The 17,655-nt window shown below is 37.7% G+C and overlaps 1 protein-coding gene across 1 annotated transcript in view; it reads left to right on the top strand.

Annotated features, from left to right (window-relative positions):
* The window catches only part of MEGF10 (multiple EGF like domains 10), a gene marked incomplete at its 5' end in the record, with an annotated part of 80,867 nt that overhangs the window by 51,945 nt on the left and 11,267 nt on the right, over positions 1 to 17,655 (top strand). The window contains 6 exons of the mRNA XM_082075093.1: positions 7,160 to 7,306; positions 8,950 to 9,084; positions 9,459 to 9,587; positions 12,633 to 12,761; positions 14,400 to 14,528; positions 17,015 to 17,143. Of these exons, the coding sequence (XP_081931219.1) occupies positions 7,160 to 7,306; positions 8,950 to 9,084; positions 9,459 to 9,587; positions 12,633 to 12,761; positions 14,400 to 14,528; positions 17,015 to 17,143 (798 nt within the window). The remainder of the gene's footprint in view (positions 1 to 7,159; positions 7,307 to 8,949; positions 9,085 to 9,458; positions 9,588 to 12,632; positions 12,762 to 14,399; positions 14,529 to 17,014; positions 17,144 to 17,655) is intronic.

Raw genomic sequence — 17,655 nt, 5'->3', positions numbered from 1 at the left:
CCCATAAATATGTTATCGTGGAAGTGCTGCCGTTGCCAATGGGCTTGGCCTTGGCCAGCAGCGGGTCCATCTTGGAGCCAGCTGATGTTGACTCTGTCAGACATGTGGAAAGCTTCTAGCAGCATCTCACAGAAGCCACCCCTGTAGCCTCTCTGCTACAAAACCTTGCTTTGCAATTCCAATACATTTGTCAAAATATAGCAACAAATTATGTTAGAATAGTTTAGATTTTTTCTATTAGATCTGTTAAAGTAACTCTCACTCTTATTAGTTTTTGGTGGTTAGTATTACCTAAAAAAAAAAAAAAAAGGAAGAAGGGGAGAGGAACTGATTTTGAATCAGTCTTACCTAACCCAAATGAAGGATTTAATTGTCTAAAAACCACTGGGAGGGTAGTGTTAGAAAATAAATGCATTTGAAGAAGCTTAAAAATGTGAACTTGTGAGTATTTTTTTCTTTTTCAACAAGAATAAATTGATGAATCCAAGGTTAACTTCCCCAAATATTTTGATGACACCATAATAACATAAAGCTTCTGAGAATATATTTTAAATGTAACATTTTTCTCAGCCATTTGAACAGGGCAATTGTCTACACAATTCCCCAGGGAATTTCATCGGAGGGAATAGTTTCTATAACTTTGCAGAAATAAATGAAGGGTGGAAGATTTTTATCTTGCTGGGTGACATGGTTGTACCGTAACTCTGGGGAAGAGGAAGCAGGCTGCACGGGGTGGGGGGGTCACTGCCTGGGAAGGTGCCTGTTCTCTCAGTAGGAGGGAGCTCTGAACTGCTGTGTGGGCAGAAGAACTGTTGTCATGTACCAAAGGGCAGCATAGCTGACATGCTACCCTGTATTTTAGTTTGAAGAAATAGCTGCAGCTGAGCATTGGGTCAGTAGTAAGATGCTATATGGTTTAACTTTTTAAAGTAGTTTTTTCTTTGGTTTTGAACATGCCAAGTGTGTTATCTTTTGTGTCTTAGGTCCTAGTTATGAACTAAAGTGTAATGTGTTGCCATCAGCTGTTATAAAACTCAAGAAATAATTAAAATAGGTTTTAATTAGGTTCCGTTTGAAGTTAGGATTTCTGATTTTAGTTTAAGGTCTGTTACCTAGGTGCATGTCTAGATTCTTCATCGTAGACAAAAGTGACTTTGTTTGTAGGACTCCTGTTAGAAATCCTACCCTGTCTATAGTTTACATCAAGTGCTCCTTGTACAGCAGCTTAATTCTGCTTAGAAAAGCAAGAGTTAAGGCTCATGTTTTTTTCCTGGCAATCTGACCATGCCATCACGTTCCAGGAGCCTCATGACAGGATGGCACAAACAAGAAACATCCTCCCACGCAGAGGATGATGTCTGCCCCAAACACTCTCGTCCCTTGACATTTTCGCTGTATCTTATAAATAAGTTTTCTTCATTTGGAGAGAGTGAAATAGCTGGACAGTGGAAAAGAGTGAGACACGTTAAAATACAAAGCAGAAGAAAGACATACAAAATGTATTCCCCTAATAGGCAATGATAATTAATTATCCTAAAAATTTATACCGAAACTTTTAAGTTAACTTCCATTAAAGAGCCACCTCTACTGCCTCTCTCAATGACCACAATCCAGAAAGCACCATGGTAACTGTTAATTTCATCCATTAATCTTATCCGTTCTGCAAGCAGCTGTGAAAATACAGTTTTTCCAAATTACCTAAAAGATCAGAGAATTCTTATTCTTGCAAACTGAGATTTTGCAATAAAGCATCATAAAAAGGGAGAAGGTTTTTCTCTAGACAGTTTATTCATTACTGTACTACAGTAATGAGGCTATTACTGATAATCTATTACTGTTGTGCTTTCTTGGATGCAGTTCTGCTGGACCTTTCTGTTTGTGAAGAGATGTCATATCGTACTGATACATGACATTTGTTACTTCTAAAATCAATTTAAAGGTTACGCAGTGCCAGACATTATGAAATACCACGAATCTGCTCTCTGTACCGAAACAATAGCGTTGGTTTATGAAAGCGACATACGCAGTACTATCAGCCTACATTTTAGCAGCGTGCGTAGTATTTACCATATGCTACAGCAGACAGGGTGTTGGTGGCTTTTTGCTGTGCTGGACACCTGCCGACGCTAGTCAGATTGCCTGTCACCAGATGTGTTGTTTCTGTGAGGAAGTGCTGTGTCTTTGCATGTGCTCCTGATATTATTTGTAAGAGGCACATTTGTTGCTGGATTATAACAGGGAGGACTGTCATCTGATACTCGCCTCACTGAAGCAAATAACCAGGTCCCTTGGGAAACACAAACTAGAATTCTCCCTTGCTTCTTAGCTTTTCATGTGTACACATTTTTTTCCCCTTTGACATAGAAGAAAAAAGGCATAAAAGAGTACTGTCATGGGTCTCCCTCACCTTAAGACCCAGAGAAGCAATCTGGTGCTGGAACGGTGTGCTGCTGGTGCCCTGGTGCACCCAAGCCAAGAACCTTTTGCAAGAACATGTGTTTCCCTCCACCTTGGCTGATTTCCCCTGGGCTCGTGAAGCACAAGGTCCCGTTGTGATTAAGTGTGCCACAAAATTAAATCATATGCAGGTACATGACAAATGGTGTATTTACTTTCCAAATTTAGGGAGATTAATTCTTCAGTAGGAGGAGGCTCGGCCTACCCTACATCTGGACTTAACTGTGTATTTATGTGGAAGCAATACCGCTCTTTTAGAAGAATGACTTTAAATCAATAGATTAAGTACATTTATTTTCTTCCTATCAAGAAGGTAAGAAAAGGAAAAGTAGTATTTTCTGGTGATTGCCTAAACCATGGTAGATGAAGAGCTCCACTGGAAAGGATGATAGCATGCAGCAACAGTATGGTCTTCAGGAAACTACCAAGGATATCTCAAAAGTGATTCTTCCACTCACATTTGCAGATCCATATGTTTGCCTTCAAACACACAGCCCTGTGTTGACAAGCTTTTGTAGCTGGCTTCCTACCAAAACTCATGGGCACAAACTCTTCTGCTGCTACAGTGAAGAAGCAATAGTCTGAACTTCTAGAGAAAAATCTTTGATCCTTTCATTAGCTTCTTAATTTGAGACACTTTTATTTAGTCTTCTGGCTATCTTTATCTAGGGAGCAAGGTGCTTCTCTTCCCTTAAAGACAATTAAGGTCCTTTTAAATAGTGCCTCTGAAAATTTTCACCACTGCCATGTCCTGTTTCTCCCCTTTCTTTGGGCTGCTCATCCACTATTTGGCTGTGATGGAGGGGAGCAATTCTCACCATCAGAAGTCTCAGCTTCCTTGAACAGAAGTTGTTCAGTGTTTGTTTCTCTCAAAAATGAAGGGTGAGGTCTTGGACCATAATGGAAATATTTCATTAGCTTTAACGAAACCATGATTTCTCCAAGTTTTGAGGTCTTGATCCTTCTCTTGTTTAGGCTGTTGCATATTCAGTTTAGTTCTGACATATGGGAAGTACACCTGTATACAAATAGGTTTTAATTCTGAGACACTATACTGGGAAGTCCCACATGTTGTGAAAATAAATTTTATAGCAAATACATGTTCTTTGTGGGAAAAAAATAAAAAAAAAAAGGTAGAAAATTATTTTTGAAGCTCAGATAACTTTTTATCAGACTAATGAAAACACAAAAATCTGGAAAATAGCACTTGGTCCAATAATAAATTTGCCCAGGAAGATCGTAAGAAATAATTGTTAGATTTTTTTCCCCTTTGAGTACTGAAACAAAGTAGCTCTTCGTTCATCAGACTTGGATGATTCATTGAGGCTCAGCTTAAAAATGTAGCATAGGGAGTATGTAAACACTCTGCTAGGATGGGCAGAAACACTGGTATCCCTAAAGAATTATTTACTTCATTCATGCAATTACAAATGCTGGGGGAACGCTGATTTAGATGTGAGGCCCCCAGCATAAAGCACTGGGCATTAAATGCATGAGCATTTCTTCAGAGCAGCTTAGCTGAAGTTTATCATGACCATTCAGTGATTGCCTAGCAACTTGTGAAGGCCATCAAAGAGCCCTTTGTCCATAGCTCTGGCAAAAACATTTCCTTGCAGATATACTTATCAGTATCAAAATCAACATGAAAACTTATCAAAAGCAATTTTATTGCATAAGAGATTAATTGGAGCAATCATAAGAAGAACACTGTTGATACCATTGTTGTAAAAGCTGAGTCTAATCTTGCTTTGTAAGTTCTAGTAAAAAATGTTTTTTTCCTCACTGATTTCTAGCTTTTCTGTAAAAGCATGGCTTTCTTTGCTGAAAGTTTATATAAAGCATCAGAGTCTGTAAAATTAGTTCTCTTTTTTTTTAATACTTTAAATATATCTAACATATTCTTTCTCAAAAATAGACATATTTGATTCTTACAGCTAAAGATGTGAAACTCAGTTACTCATTTTAAGCACCTTGTGAACTTATCTAAACAGTGGGTGAATGAAATTTAAAACTATTTTTTTAAGTAAAGACACAATAAATCACTAAATGAATTAGTGTTTCTCCTTTGCTACATTCATTCTTGACATTCACACATGGGAGTGAAATTAATTTTGCTTATGATCAATAGTGAATATAATAAAATTCCTTTTATAGTGCAACAGGAGTAATATTAGGCACTCTTTCAGTATTTTATACTGCCATAATTATTACTCAGTGATATTTGGGATACACTCTTTGTTAAGTAGGGGGATATAATGCTTTACCTGACCACCTCCTCATAAGGGCTGAAAGTGAGAAACGAAAGGTAATTTTTTCAGTTTCCCCAATGGATAATTTTCTCTGATATGTACTGGAGGAACTTTTTCCTTTTTCATTTCTTAATGGTAGTTGTGGGTTCTCTCAAGTATCGTGGCTCTGTGTAGCATAGGGCCCTTTGTCTTTTCTATCCCAGTGTGCCCAGTATCACCCTTTGGCACCATGCTGTCATAAAGCATCCTCTGTGCACAGATCAAGACGATATAATTGAGCCTAGTGTTGTTGCATGTCACTGGTCTACATAATCTCAGATAATGCACTATGGTAACTCTTGGCAACGGCTGACTTGTTAATAGTGACTGTTGTACACTGAACACCACGGAAACCCATCAAAATTCCGTGAAAAATGTCTTTTCTCTAGCAGGGTTCACTGAGTGAAGCTCTGTGTGATATCACAGATAACAGTCATGCAAACAGAATGCCAGACTCAATCCTGAAATCCTCTGTGTGTGTCTGCTTGTGCTTTCACAGATTTATAAACTTGAATTCTCAAATTTGAGAATGTAAAGCAGAGCAATCTTATGCATCTGAAATAAGTGGTCTTGTTTCTAAAAAAAAATGCCATGATCTCATCCTGCTTATGTGCATCTCTCAGAATCAAACCAGTCTCTTTTATCTATTTATCTACAAAGGAAGTAAGTGAAAAAGGTGACCCCGGCTACTGAGAAGCAAGTCTACACTGTCTCTCAAATGTAGATGAAGATAGGAGAATGATATTGCCTATGCAGGAAAAGATGAAAAAGTAATCATACAAGAAGTCTTTAATTTTCTGACAACAAGTTTGGTTTAGATCAGTATTAACCAATGATCATTGTACAATTAGGGCTTTTAGGTGACCTGGGTACTGTCTTGCTGCTGGTTAGCATCTGGATTCTAAAAGGCAAGTGTTTTTTCTCTTGCTGGTGTTAGTTTGTGCAATCTGTTGAACCACGTATTTGATTATTCAATCTCTTGATTGTCTTGCAGAGAAACAAACAATTTGAGAGTCTGGAGTTTCACCTTTCCTTTAAATAGAGAGTTAGTCTTTGGATATAGGCAGCTTTACAAGGTACATGCTGTGGGTGTTGAAGAATCACCTCTGCATCTGGTCTATCAGTGAACAGTGTAATTATTTTTTAGCAATGTTCTGAACAGTAGGTTTTGCTCTTCAAAATGCAAAGATTTTTTTCTTGTCACATGTGAAACTGTTCTACTTTTTTAGGACTTTGGCAGGCAGTGAGCCTGTGGCATATTTTGCTGGAAGTACTTACAAAGCAAGACATGCTTGTGGCTGCATTCAGTCCACTTTTCCCTTAGCGAAGAGCTTCATTCAGTAGAGGCACTACAATAATACTTAATTGTTAATGCAAAGTACTGTAGACACAATATGGTCTGAGTTCCACAGTGGTGCCTGCTGGCATTTAACATGCAGCGTGCTTTTTAAAAGCAGATAGTAGAAAAAACAAACAGGAAAGTTATACTGAATGTTGCTGCATTGCAAAGAGAAAAACTATCCCATGACTGGATTATTATAATTAGTGATTTCTATTATGGTTTAAGTATAGGGCTTCAGGTTGTGGCTGTTTTGTGATAAATTTTTTGACAAAAATGGTTAGACAAAGCACTGACTGACCAGCATCCTTAACACTGTTGCAGCTAAGCATTTTGGAATGCTCACATGGTGTGTTTGGAAACCCTTTGTGTGCACTACATTTTTCCATTTGGTAGAGGCTTACCAGTAATCAGCTCACCACTAATTAGAAATCATTCTGTGTCCTGCACCCCATTATTATAGAAAATTATGTCAGACCTTAAGAATTTTTACATTCAGAAGGAAAAGTTTCTGCAATACCTTTTGTCTTGCATTTCCCTAACATAAAATTTGAAAATAAACTTTTGCTGGTTTGAAACAGCCATTATGGAGGAAGCAAAAGCCATCATTTTGCTGCATTTGAATTGCTTTCCTCTTTAAAATCTTCTTATTGATACCAGTGGTGAAAGTGAGAGGAATTAAAAAGCTTTTAAAATTTTTATGTGGATAAAGATGTTGGAAAATTATGGAACTCTTTATATTGATGAAGGGTTGATGTTTATCTTTGTAGATCTTAAAATATTAGTGAGCATCCCATGGAGCACTTATGTTCCATGTGAATCTGCAGAAATGCAGAATCAGCCCTTATTTACATCTCATCAAAACTAGAATATGAAATAAATTTACTGTTCTAGGGGAAGGCAGGAGCAGAGATGCAAGTTTACCTTGTTCTGTTTTCCTAATGTTAGTGCTACTTTCAAAACAGGTTTTATGATCTGCATTTTAAAATGAGACCTCTGAGAACCAAAAGTTCAAACTAACTATGCATAAGAGTTTTTTACAAAGGCTGACAGTTTTGTTCATTTGTGGTTGCAGGTATTCACTGTGACAGTGTGTGTGCAGAGGGACAGTGGGGTCCAAATTGCTCATTGTCTTGTTACTGTAAGAATGGAGCATCCTGCTCTCCAGATGATGGAATCTGTGAGTGTGCACCAGGATACAGAGGCACTACTTGTCAGAGAAGTAAGGACAAAATAAATACTTTAAAATTTCTGTTTCTTCCTCCTCTACTTGGAATACGTATTATACGATACCATAATGCTTTGTTAATTGCAGTATGAAGTACTGTGAAACACTCCTTCATTGTATATTGGGTCAAAATGCATGAGTATACTGAAACAAGTGTTATCTAAAATTAACAAATGTTTCTGATTAATAGTGCATTTTTTGTTATGGTAGAACTTTTCTTCACTGTCTGTACTGTGATGTTGTCATGCACATGACTTTCAAAGAAACAAATTTAGCAGGGCATTCCATTCTCAAGGCAAGCATTTCCAAACGCGGTTGATGAATGTGAATTTTGTAATGATTACTAGAAGGCAGAGGGAGAACCAGAGGAAGATGAAGTCCTAACACTCCAGGAATGGCAAGATTTCAGGCTGAAGAATGTAATCGCCTGTGACACTATTAAATCCCACATTATTGTGGCATTAGTATTCCCATATCATTTCTAACTAACTGCAGTAATTATTCTCACTATCTAATCTCTGAAGGCCTTGCAGTTAATCAGTTAATCCAAAGGCAGACTAAGTGTAATGCTACATGTAAAAGTGTTGCCTGTGTTTTGGAACTATGCCTGTGAACTGGACAAGAGGCTTCCAGCCCAGTGGCTCTCAGAGCCCCCCACTGATGCACGGCCTGAAGGCTGGGAAGACAAAGGTCATACAAATAATTTGGATCCCAGTCAGAAAGTGCCTTTTCAGTAAGCAGGAAGACCTTTTGGCACTGTTTCACTTGGAAAAGTTAATCTCTCTAGAGAGATCTGCCCACATAACTTGTATCAAGTGTATAATTAAAAGACTGAATTTTGAATGAAATTAAAATATTGAAAAGATTCCAAGTTAGTTTTCATCAGTACTAATTGCTGCTGTGCAGCAGGTATTTCTCTCGATGCATTACCTAATGTTCTAATCTATCAGGAAATAAATGCCAAATGGGATTAGAGCAACAAAGGAGGAGATTTAATTCAACAGCCCTTTTCCCACCCCAGCCTTTAGCATAAGAAGTGGACAACTCTGTATTTCTTGTCTCAGGTTCTCTTAAAGTTAGGTGATGTGTAGCTGTCTGTACCATGTAATGAGTATGGTGAGTACTTAAATGAAAGGATGACTGCAAAACATTTGTACGTTTCTCTCAGTGAATTAATGTCTGTTTGTCTTCCAAGTTAGAAACATTTAAGAAGTCAAGGTCTAAGATGACCCTAGACATGTACAGATAAAGCTATCCACTCTATTTTTTTAACTTACTTGTCTTCAGAAATGCTTTAGAAGAACATATTGTAGAGGATGTAAAATGTATAGCCAAATATGTATAATATATAAAGTACATGTACCTTTCAAACCGAAGTCTAGTGTGCCCTGACAAGTAATAGAATGTCAACTAAGTCATTACAAACTAGAATATAGTAAACCCTTGATAAAGATAAGCAAATCTCCTTCCATGAGTGTAAAGCATTGACCTGTATGAAGAATAACAACCACCAGTGCAACTCTTGTGTATTTAGAAAGCAGAACTAATTCAAAGTCAGGAATAAGTGTGCTGAAGAGTAGATCATGGCTGTATAGAAAGGGCAGGAAGCAATGACATTTTGTTCTTTCTGATTCCAGTTTGTTCCCCTGGGTTTTATGGACACCGTTGCAGCCAGACATGTCCACAGTGTGTACACAGCAGTGGTCCCTGCCACCATATTACTGGCTTATGTGACTGCTTACCTGGATTTACAGGAGCTCTCTGTAATGAAGGTACAAGTTGTAATAAAGATTCTATGGGCTGCAGAGAGCAGGCACTGTAATAATTTTTATTCTGTCACTTGGAAACTATAAAACCAAAAATAGTTCCTGTTGCAATATGTGTGGTTTATAAATCAGGAATCTTAAGCAGATTTAAACTGTTTGAACATTTGATCCTTAAGTATGAAACCCACTGTATTCTTATTTGTACTATTTGTATAATGAGTATGCACAATGGGCTTACCAGAATTTATAATGTGTCACTTTAAGGTTATACTAAGCAATATGTTTCTTGATCCTAATATCGCTTGCTTTCTCTTGAAATAAAGAAAATACAATCTTGTTCTGTTTACTAAGGAGTTCTAATTCTGACAACTTGTTCTCAGTATGTCCCAGTGGCAGATTTGGCAAGAACTGCATTGGAATATGCACCTGCACCAATAATGGAACATGTAATCCTATTGATAGGTCCTGTCAGTGTTACCCTGGCTGGATTGGTAGTGACTGCTCTCAGCGTAAGTATCAGCTTTTTTCCTTTTAAGAATTAATGAGGGTTCAGCTATTTAAATAATCTACTTTTTGGTAAAGAAACACAGTTTAGGTCAGAAATTAGGAGTTTATGGTATATAATGAAAAGATCCTAAACTTTTTTTTGTTTCATCAGCACTACCAGAAATGCATTTGCACTATGATTTTTCTAGTAAGTGGGCTGCAGCATATGAAAGGAGGGATTGATTTTCAGTCTTCCACTGCCCAAAGAAGAGTTGTAGAGAAGCTGGATTAGACTTATTTCAGAAGCGCACTGTGAAAAGACAAGAGTCTGTGCTCACAGGCTGCAGCAAGGGTGACTTCTACTAGGTACAAGAGAAAAAGTCTTTACTGTGAGAGTAGTCAAGAACAGGAACTGTCCAGAGAGGCTCTGAAGTCTCCCAATCTGGAAGAGGTTGTGAAATTATAATTCTTGAAGATCCTTTGAGTAGGATGTTGGACTAGCTGATGCTAGAAGTCTCATCCAACATGAAAAAGTATGTGACCTGATGAATCTTGCATTGCAGAGGGAGTTCTTGACCTGTTGTTTGCTTGCCTGTAATTATTTAATCTTACCACAGTAGGGCTGTGAACATCCCAGGGCTTGTATCCTCAGGATAGTCTTTTGAATAACAGAGTTATTATTTTACAAATAAGAAGCTAAGGCACTGAAATACAAGGTGTTTTTTCTTACTGCAGTTGCATAGAGAGCTACTGGCAAGGTTCAGAACAAAGCCAAGATTTTCTGATACAAGTTTGTGCTCTGGTTGGAAGACCATCCTTACTCGTGTTGAACATTTTGTTAAGAAATTTTTCAGTATGACTTTTTTTTTGAGTGCCTATAACTTTCTGAAGGAGTTTTCGCTTTCTTCCTTTTATAAACATTTCACAGATAGGTGTTTTTAGTGTAATTCTGCCTCACTTGTTGAGTAATGTCTTGGTATGCTAAACTTGTTGAAGACTCTGTTAGTGACTTAAACTGGAGAAGGGCTAGGCCCTAATTGTATTGTGTTTCATAGAGTTATTTTATTAAATAATTAGGCATTCTCCAGATGCCTTGCTGGGTCTATGCAAATTACTAATGACAGGAAAAAAACATTTGGGGCAAAATTCTTACATGAAGCATATACAGTTCCATGAGTACCAAAATCCGCACAGTCTGAAACATATGCATGCCAAAATTTCAGTCAACCCCTTTTATATTACTAAAAGAAGCTGTATCAGACCCTGATATGTCAAAATTCAAAAGACATTGTGCTGGGGTTTCCAGGGATATCTGTTTCCTAATAACATGCCTCATTGGTTTATATAATTTACGATTTGACTGGTCCAGGTTAACTGGCTCTGTACCAGTGCAATGTAACAGCTGGTCAATTTGGAAAAAAACCTTTGCTGGCTAAATTCTGTGAAGTGATTAGCATGCACAACTCAATATGATACCAAAATAAATCTTGGGCCTATTCCTGTGGAAGCCAGTATCAACAAAGGTCCCTGTTTTTATGGTAAAATAAGTAGGTAGTTGGAAGAGTAGCAGAATAGGGGTATTTAGGAGGAGGAGGGACTTACTCATTGAATCAATAACAAGAAAATAGTGCCAGCAATATGAATGGAAGCATCTATTGAGGCTGTGCTCATGGACCGTAACAGAGGAAGTTTATTTGCTTTGTGTAAAGGCCTTTCGTTCACATAGAAAATAATGATTCCATTAATTTCTTTTGGAACTAGCGACCTTTTTGAAACTTTGAACCTTTCATCTGTATGTGATTTACATTCCTTCTTAGTTGACCACTTATTTCAAACAAAAAACAATAATGAAAATCGTTACAAGGCACAACTGAAGTGGAAACGGAAAAAAACCAAACTTAGTACTTTTTTTCAACACAATGTTGTATATTTCTTAATGAAGTGAAATTTGGGCAAAGATTACACTTTGTAAAAACACAGCCCCCACAGATGAGTCATTTTGCAAACATTTAAATGATTCAAGAGTTTTTATTGCTCTCAGACAGGTCTGTGGACAACCAAATCAGTACACAACAACAACGAGTCATCAGCCTTTTAAAATTTACACAGGAATAAAGCTAAGGGTTCCATGTCTGACCTCTTTCTTCTCTCCTGTGAAATACTCATGTTGTACTGCCAGAAAACTATTTTAAAATTATGCATCTCTTTACTAGAAAAACAAGTAAAAACCTCAAGATGTGAATCCTAATCAATAGAAAGGGGCTATTCTTAGCCTACCCTGTGGACTTAGTGATATTCTGACATGAAGAAAATTATCTTTTGCTGTGTCTGAATAGTAATTTGCATTTTGGAACCACTTCACTATTCTAATAGAAGCACATAGTATCAAATTCACTCACCATGGCAGTTTCACAGCAGTCGGTAAAATTCTGTCTCAAAATGTGTCAGTATGATTGTGAGTGAAAAAAATCTCCACTGTATAGATGATTACTTGTTTTTTAGAGATATGGACCCATGGAAGCAGCTGACTTAACTTGATTAAGGTATAGTCCTGATTACATGCACTGTGTTTAGGCAATTATTTAGTATCTAACAATGGAAATACAAGAAGTAAGTTTAGGATTGGGTCTAAAGTTCTAGGCTGCAACCTTCTCTGTTTGTTCTTCACTTTTGGGGCTTTAAAGGCTTATCCCCTTGTCTTTGCTCAATTGAACTGCTTGCAGATTGAAAGATAAATTAAGAAAGGAAATTTACATGGCTTTCTCTATGAGAAAGCTGATATGAATGTCCTAGTTACTGAGTATCGAGTATGTATTGTTGATTTCTTTCACACATCTAAGCTTTTTCAGCACTTTTAATCTAGAGCAAAATGATTCCTTGGTTTAAAAAAAAAAAATAAATAAATCTGTGGCTGTTTTCTCAGAGTGGAGGAGCCCAAAAATGTGTTTAAAAGAAGAACAACAAACCTCAAATGAATGAGTGCTCACATGTGACTGTAAGCAGCTCCGTTCACAGGTATCAAGGATCTTTGACATTTGAGATTAATTAATTGTTCTGGGTTCTTCTAGCTTGCCCACCTTCTCACTGGGGACCAAACTGCATCCACACATGCAACTGCCATAACGGAGCTTACTGCAGTGCCTACGATGGGGAGTGCAAATGTACCCCAGGATGGACTGGCCTTTACTGTACGCAAAGTGAGTGACTTCTGTTATCTTCTGTTAGTCTATGAATCAGTGACAGAATTGTCCTTCAGTGTTTTCACACTTTATTCATTGATTTTTTCCCACACTGCTGAACATTTTTTGATCAGGAAGACACAACCACATTACCTACATGGTTGCAGGGGAGGCCCCTGTATAAGCACTGGCAGAGTACTGGCCAATACATTCAGGTTCATCTTTATCCTTCCTTCAGAAGAAGACAACTTTTGGCTGTAGATGGACATCCTTCTGGAATGGTTTGTCATATGAACATGCAGATTGAATGACCCTGACTTTCAGATGCTGCCACTGCACATGTGCAGTTCCGGCTGCAGTCTGTAGCATGAACAGTATCAGCTCTGCAGGCATTCCCCACCTTACCATCCGATACCTTCCCTTTCTGAAACATCCCCAGGAGACGCTATAGCGTCAGGGACCCAACAACCAAGACTGTAAGATAACACAGAGCTGACTGAAGCCATGAGAAAAGCATAGCTGTAGCTGTTGTCCACTGAGGCGCAGTCTCTGTTATTACAGCAGAGTGATCATACAGTACATCTCATACCTGTAATTGCCACCGCTCAGGGGCAATTGCAACAACAGCGCTAGCTTAGCACCTCTAGTTCCAATACTGATGTAGAAGCTATTTTATTTGGAACTTAGAAACTTCACTAGACTGTGATGTTAGAATATTTTTTTCATTTTCTTTATGTGTTTTATTAAAATAAAAATACAAGCAGTGCGATGACTGGGTGTAGGTATATGACACTCATTATATGGTGGGTAAGAGTTCACACGAAGTTTAAGAAATAAACATTTGTTAGAGATAGATATCGACCAAGTTGCTTTCTTATCTGTATCATATTACAGCTTCAATTTGGTTTATCTTCAATCCAGGCACTCTGTCTGTAACCTGTGCACAACCATTATCTTTAAACTCAAGAAAAAGAAGACTACTGTGTTTTGTATTCAGTGTTTAAATAAATTTTTCATAAAATCAGAGCTCTGCTTTTTCAACTGAATAGTGTCTTAGTGGCAGGAAATAACAGATACATTATAGGGCCATATGGATGCAGCTCTGGAAGACATTCACTATACTGGTTTAGCTGTCAGCTAACATGCTTATTTTGCTTCCTGCTGGTGAATAATGACCTCTTTGCAGTGATATGTCTTCCTCATACTGAAATGGTATCTTTGTGAGGAGCTGAGATACAATATGTTTTGATTTTGTGTGGGTTTTTTTTTTTTCCTTCTTCAACTTGGTGCAGAAAATATGTCCAAAGGTTCATTCATCACAGAACAGACTCCCTGCTCTGATTCACAAACTCCTCTCTTTCTCCTCTTTCAAATATCTTCTTAAACCCATTTCTTTGAGGAGCCCTTCTTGCTGCCTTATTCTGAACATCTGCTGTCCACAGAGTTTCCCAACCTCTTTTTTATGTAGTTTTTGCCTAATGTGTATTTTAAACCACTTAAAATAAGGTAGATATTGATCTACTGTTTGTAGAATTCCATGTTGAGTAGCTGGGCTAGAGAATTTACTCCTCAATAACATACTTAACCAGAATATTTGTATTTTATTTCTAGAGCAGTTGTTTCACTCCTTTTCCCCTCCCACTCCTTGTCTTGCAGGATGTCCCCTAGGGTTTTACGGGAAGGACTGTGCATCTATATGCCAGTGTCAGAATGGAGCAGACTGTGACCACATCAGCGGGCAGTGCACCTGCCGCACGGGATTCATGGGGAAGCACTGCGAGCAGAGTGAGTACGGGCAGGAATTGCTCGTGCCCAGTAGCAAACACAAAACCCTGAGCTGACTCTGTTGTTTTGGCCAGCGCTGTGATACAGCCTCTTGACTTCAGTGGGAATTTTGGTGGGGAAGGACCTTTGGGAGCTGGATCTAGGCTTTTTCCAAACAGATAAAAAGCCCACAGAATTAGTTATTAAGACTGATTATGATTGTGATGCCTGTTTCTTTCAATTTGCAGCTACATATATGAGGCATTTGTACGACATTCTACTTGCTTTGCAAATAATGCTACAAAACCCCAACAATTCTGTCATATGAAAGTAACAAATGAATGCAAGTAATTGTCATTAGCATAAACCACAATGAAAACCGATAGTGAGAAAACTAAAGAAGTACCACATCAATCCTAGTGGATAAAATTAATCTTTGCCATGTGGTTTTACAACACAATTGGATTACAAAAGCGTAAGAGATGGCATTTTGTTTTTGTATGTTTGTGATTCGTTACTCAGAAATATGAAGAATAGCACTACTGAAAACAATGGTGGTGTAACGCTGTACAACATTAGAGGAATAATCAGGCTCATAAGCACAGAACTTTTAGTCCAGCTTTTGTTAACATTGCAGAGCGGTGCTCCCACTCTTCATGCATTGTACTGCAGTGCAAACCAATCCATTCAACCTGCTGTTGTGAAGGTTTAAACCTGTACAGGGCTTTGCTTCTCCTGGGCAGAGGACACTGTGTATTACCTATAGCCAGGACTGATTTAGCTGCATCTGGCTCTGAAGGGCTGTGCAGTGGCCAGGACAGCATGTGTCACACCTGGCAGCACTGTTGCAGAAGGGAGGGGAGGTTACATCCCTATAGACACACTTCATTCCCTCAGCAGTGGGTCTAGCCCCCAGCTGCAACAGGAGTTATGTTTTTAAGGCTAATCAACATCTACGGTAGAACCACTAAAAGTTGGGTAGTAGATTTTTTTTTTCCTAGGAAAAATACAGTTGCAGCAAAATCTGAATTATTTAGACGAATATATTTATTTCAATGAAATAATAGCTGGCAACATGTAATCATTAGCTATTCAAATTTTCTTATTCTACTCCAATGATTTTAATGTTTCACTTCAAAAGAGCAATAATGTTTAGGAAAAGATAAACTTTTTAAGATCCTCTCTTGATGCCATGATATTAAAAAATCATCTTGAATACTTCGGCAAATCTAACTCTATTATTAAGTTTTAGAGATGTTATATTTTATCCTATAATTTGATTGTGATGATTTAACAACATTAAACTAAGTGTTTTGGTATTTCTGAATTTGAATGTCAGTTTTAAAAATTGACTTTTCATTCCAATTTGAATTTCAAAATGCCAAAATATATTATGGGATGATGGTTTTTGCCCAGACTTCAGTGGTTAGAATCTTGTTTTCAGTGGTTAGAATCTTGAGTGAAACCAAGAAAAGAAGAAGGTATGTAAGAATGACATTCCACTTGAGTCTGAATTGATCAAGACTTCAGGAACATTTCTGTGGCACCTATTGTGTTATTCACCAATTGTGAGTTATACTCTTTAAAAAAAAGAAAAACAAATTAAAATCGTTACAAAACTCCTGGTAGCTTTCAGAAAATTGAGTGTCAGAGAGTGAAGTAATATGACAGTCCCTCAAACCATCAGAGCTACAATAAGGTAGCAAGCCACACAGTAACAGAAGCGGCAGTTTAAAAGAAATAATTTTTATCAGTGTAGGATAATGCTCTACTGTGCTAATTACATGATCTAGGATACAGTTTGATTAGTAATTAATTATTGTATTCAGATCATTCTGGGAGAGAAAAAAATCATGTGAAACTCTTCCAATTAGTTCTTAATAATTTAGCATTTTCTTCTGTAAGTAGTTTCTCAGTGTATACATGACAGTCTCAAAGTATGCCATAAGCAGCCTAAGACCAGTTTCATTTTTATATAAATGTGTGGTGTATATTAGACTCATTCTTATGGCATTCATCTCTTGCTCTTTTTCCACATCAGCACATCTGTCATATGACATGCCACCAGCCAGATGTCTGGCTCCACTCATACGACTATGTGACTTTTTAAGCACTGGTATCTGAATAACCTGGGAGGCTTGACATGCTGGTGTAGAACTGGCACTTTGTTTACATTTTGTCCATTTCATCGCTGTCTTCTGCCCTTTATTTTTTTGTTTTTTCCTTGCTAATTTCACCGCCTTAGTGGCAGCAACATTACAGTAAAGGAAAATCACTTTTGAACACAATTTCCTTCTCCTTTTCCTTCTCCTTTCCCACATACACACACAGAGAAGTCCTCTTAAAATCTTTTCCACAGAAGTCTACCACTAATAAGACATTGCCATCTGCTGGCCATATACGAAAAGAAATAAATGGTGGTGCATATGGTGCTGTGGATCTGTAACACCAAAACATTTAAGAAGTAATGACTATGCCTGATTCTTATTTGCACTTATTTTGTGCAGAATGCCCCCCAGGTACATATGGGTATGGATGCCGACAGATATGTGACTGTCTGAACAACTCAACCTGCGACCACATCACGGGAACATGTTACTGCAGCCCAGGCTGGAAAGGGGCCAGGTGTGATCAAGGTGAAGCCTAGATGCAATAAAATTACGGCAATTGTTTTATATAAATATTGTATTAACCTATTAAATGCCATCTTTATTTCATTCCTTAAATGAATGTGATGAGGCATGTGTGTTCAAGTTGTCCATTCTATTAAATCTATTAAATGTTCTGTAGATTTTGTAAGTATTAGATGCCTCAGTGGTAATTTATTGGAACAAAGCACTCAAGTGTAGATCGCATTACATGTTTTACAGTACTGTGCTGTGCTGTCCAAAGCTGCTGACAGAGCATCTGCTTTACCTGCACTGTGCTTTTGCCTAGAGAATGTTATTATTTTTTCAGCTCCATGAAAATCTGTCTTTATATAAAGAAGATGAATGCTCATCCTCAAGGCTAGGATTGTCTTCACATTGGTTTCTGACAAAGTTCTATTTCGGAATTATTACATCCAGTTAAATTAGCAGGAAGATTTAGAAGTGAACTACTGTCTTCTGCTCCTGACATACAAGCCTCTGAATTTATGCCACATATT

The sequence above is a fragment of the Streptopelia decaocto genome (assembly GCF_964273445.1).
Source record: "Streptopelia decaocto genome assembly, chromosome: Z".
Classification (NCBI taxonomy): Eukaryota; Metazoa; Chordata; class Aves; order Columbiformes; family Columbidae; genus Streptopelia; species Streptopelia decaocto.
The sequence above is the reverse complement of the archived record's forward strand: the minus strand, read 5'-3'. Positions and strand labels throughout refer to the sequence as shown.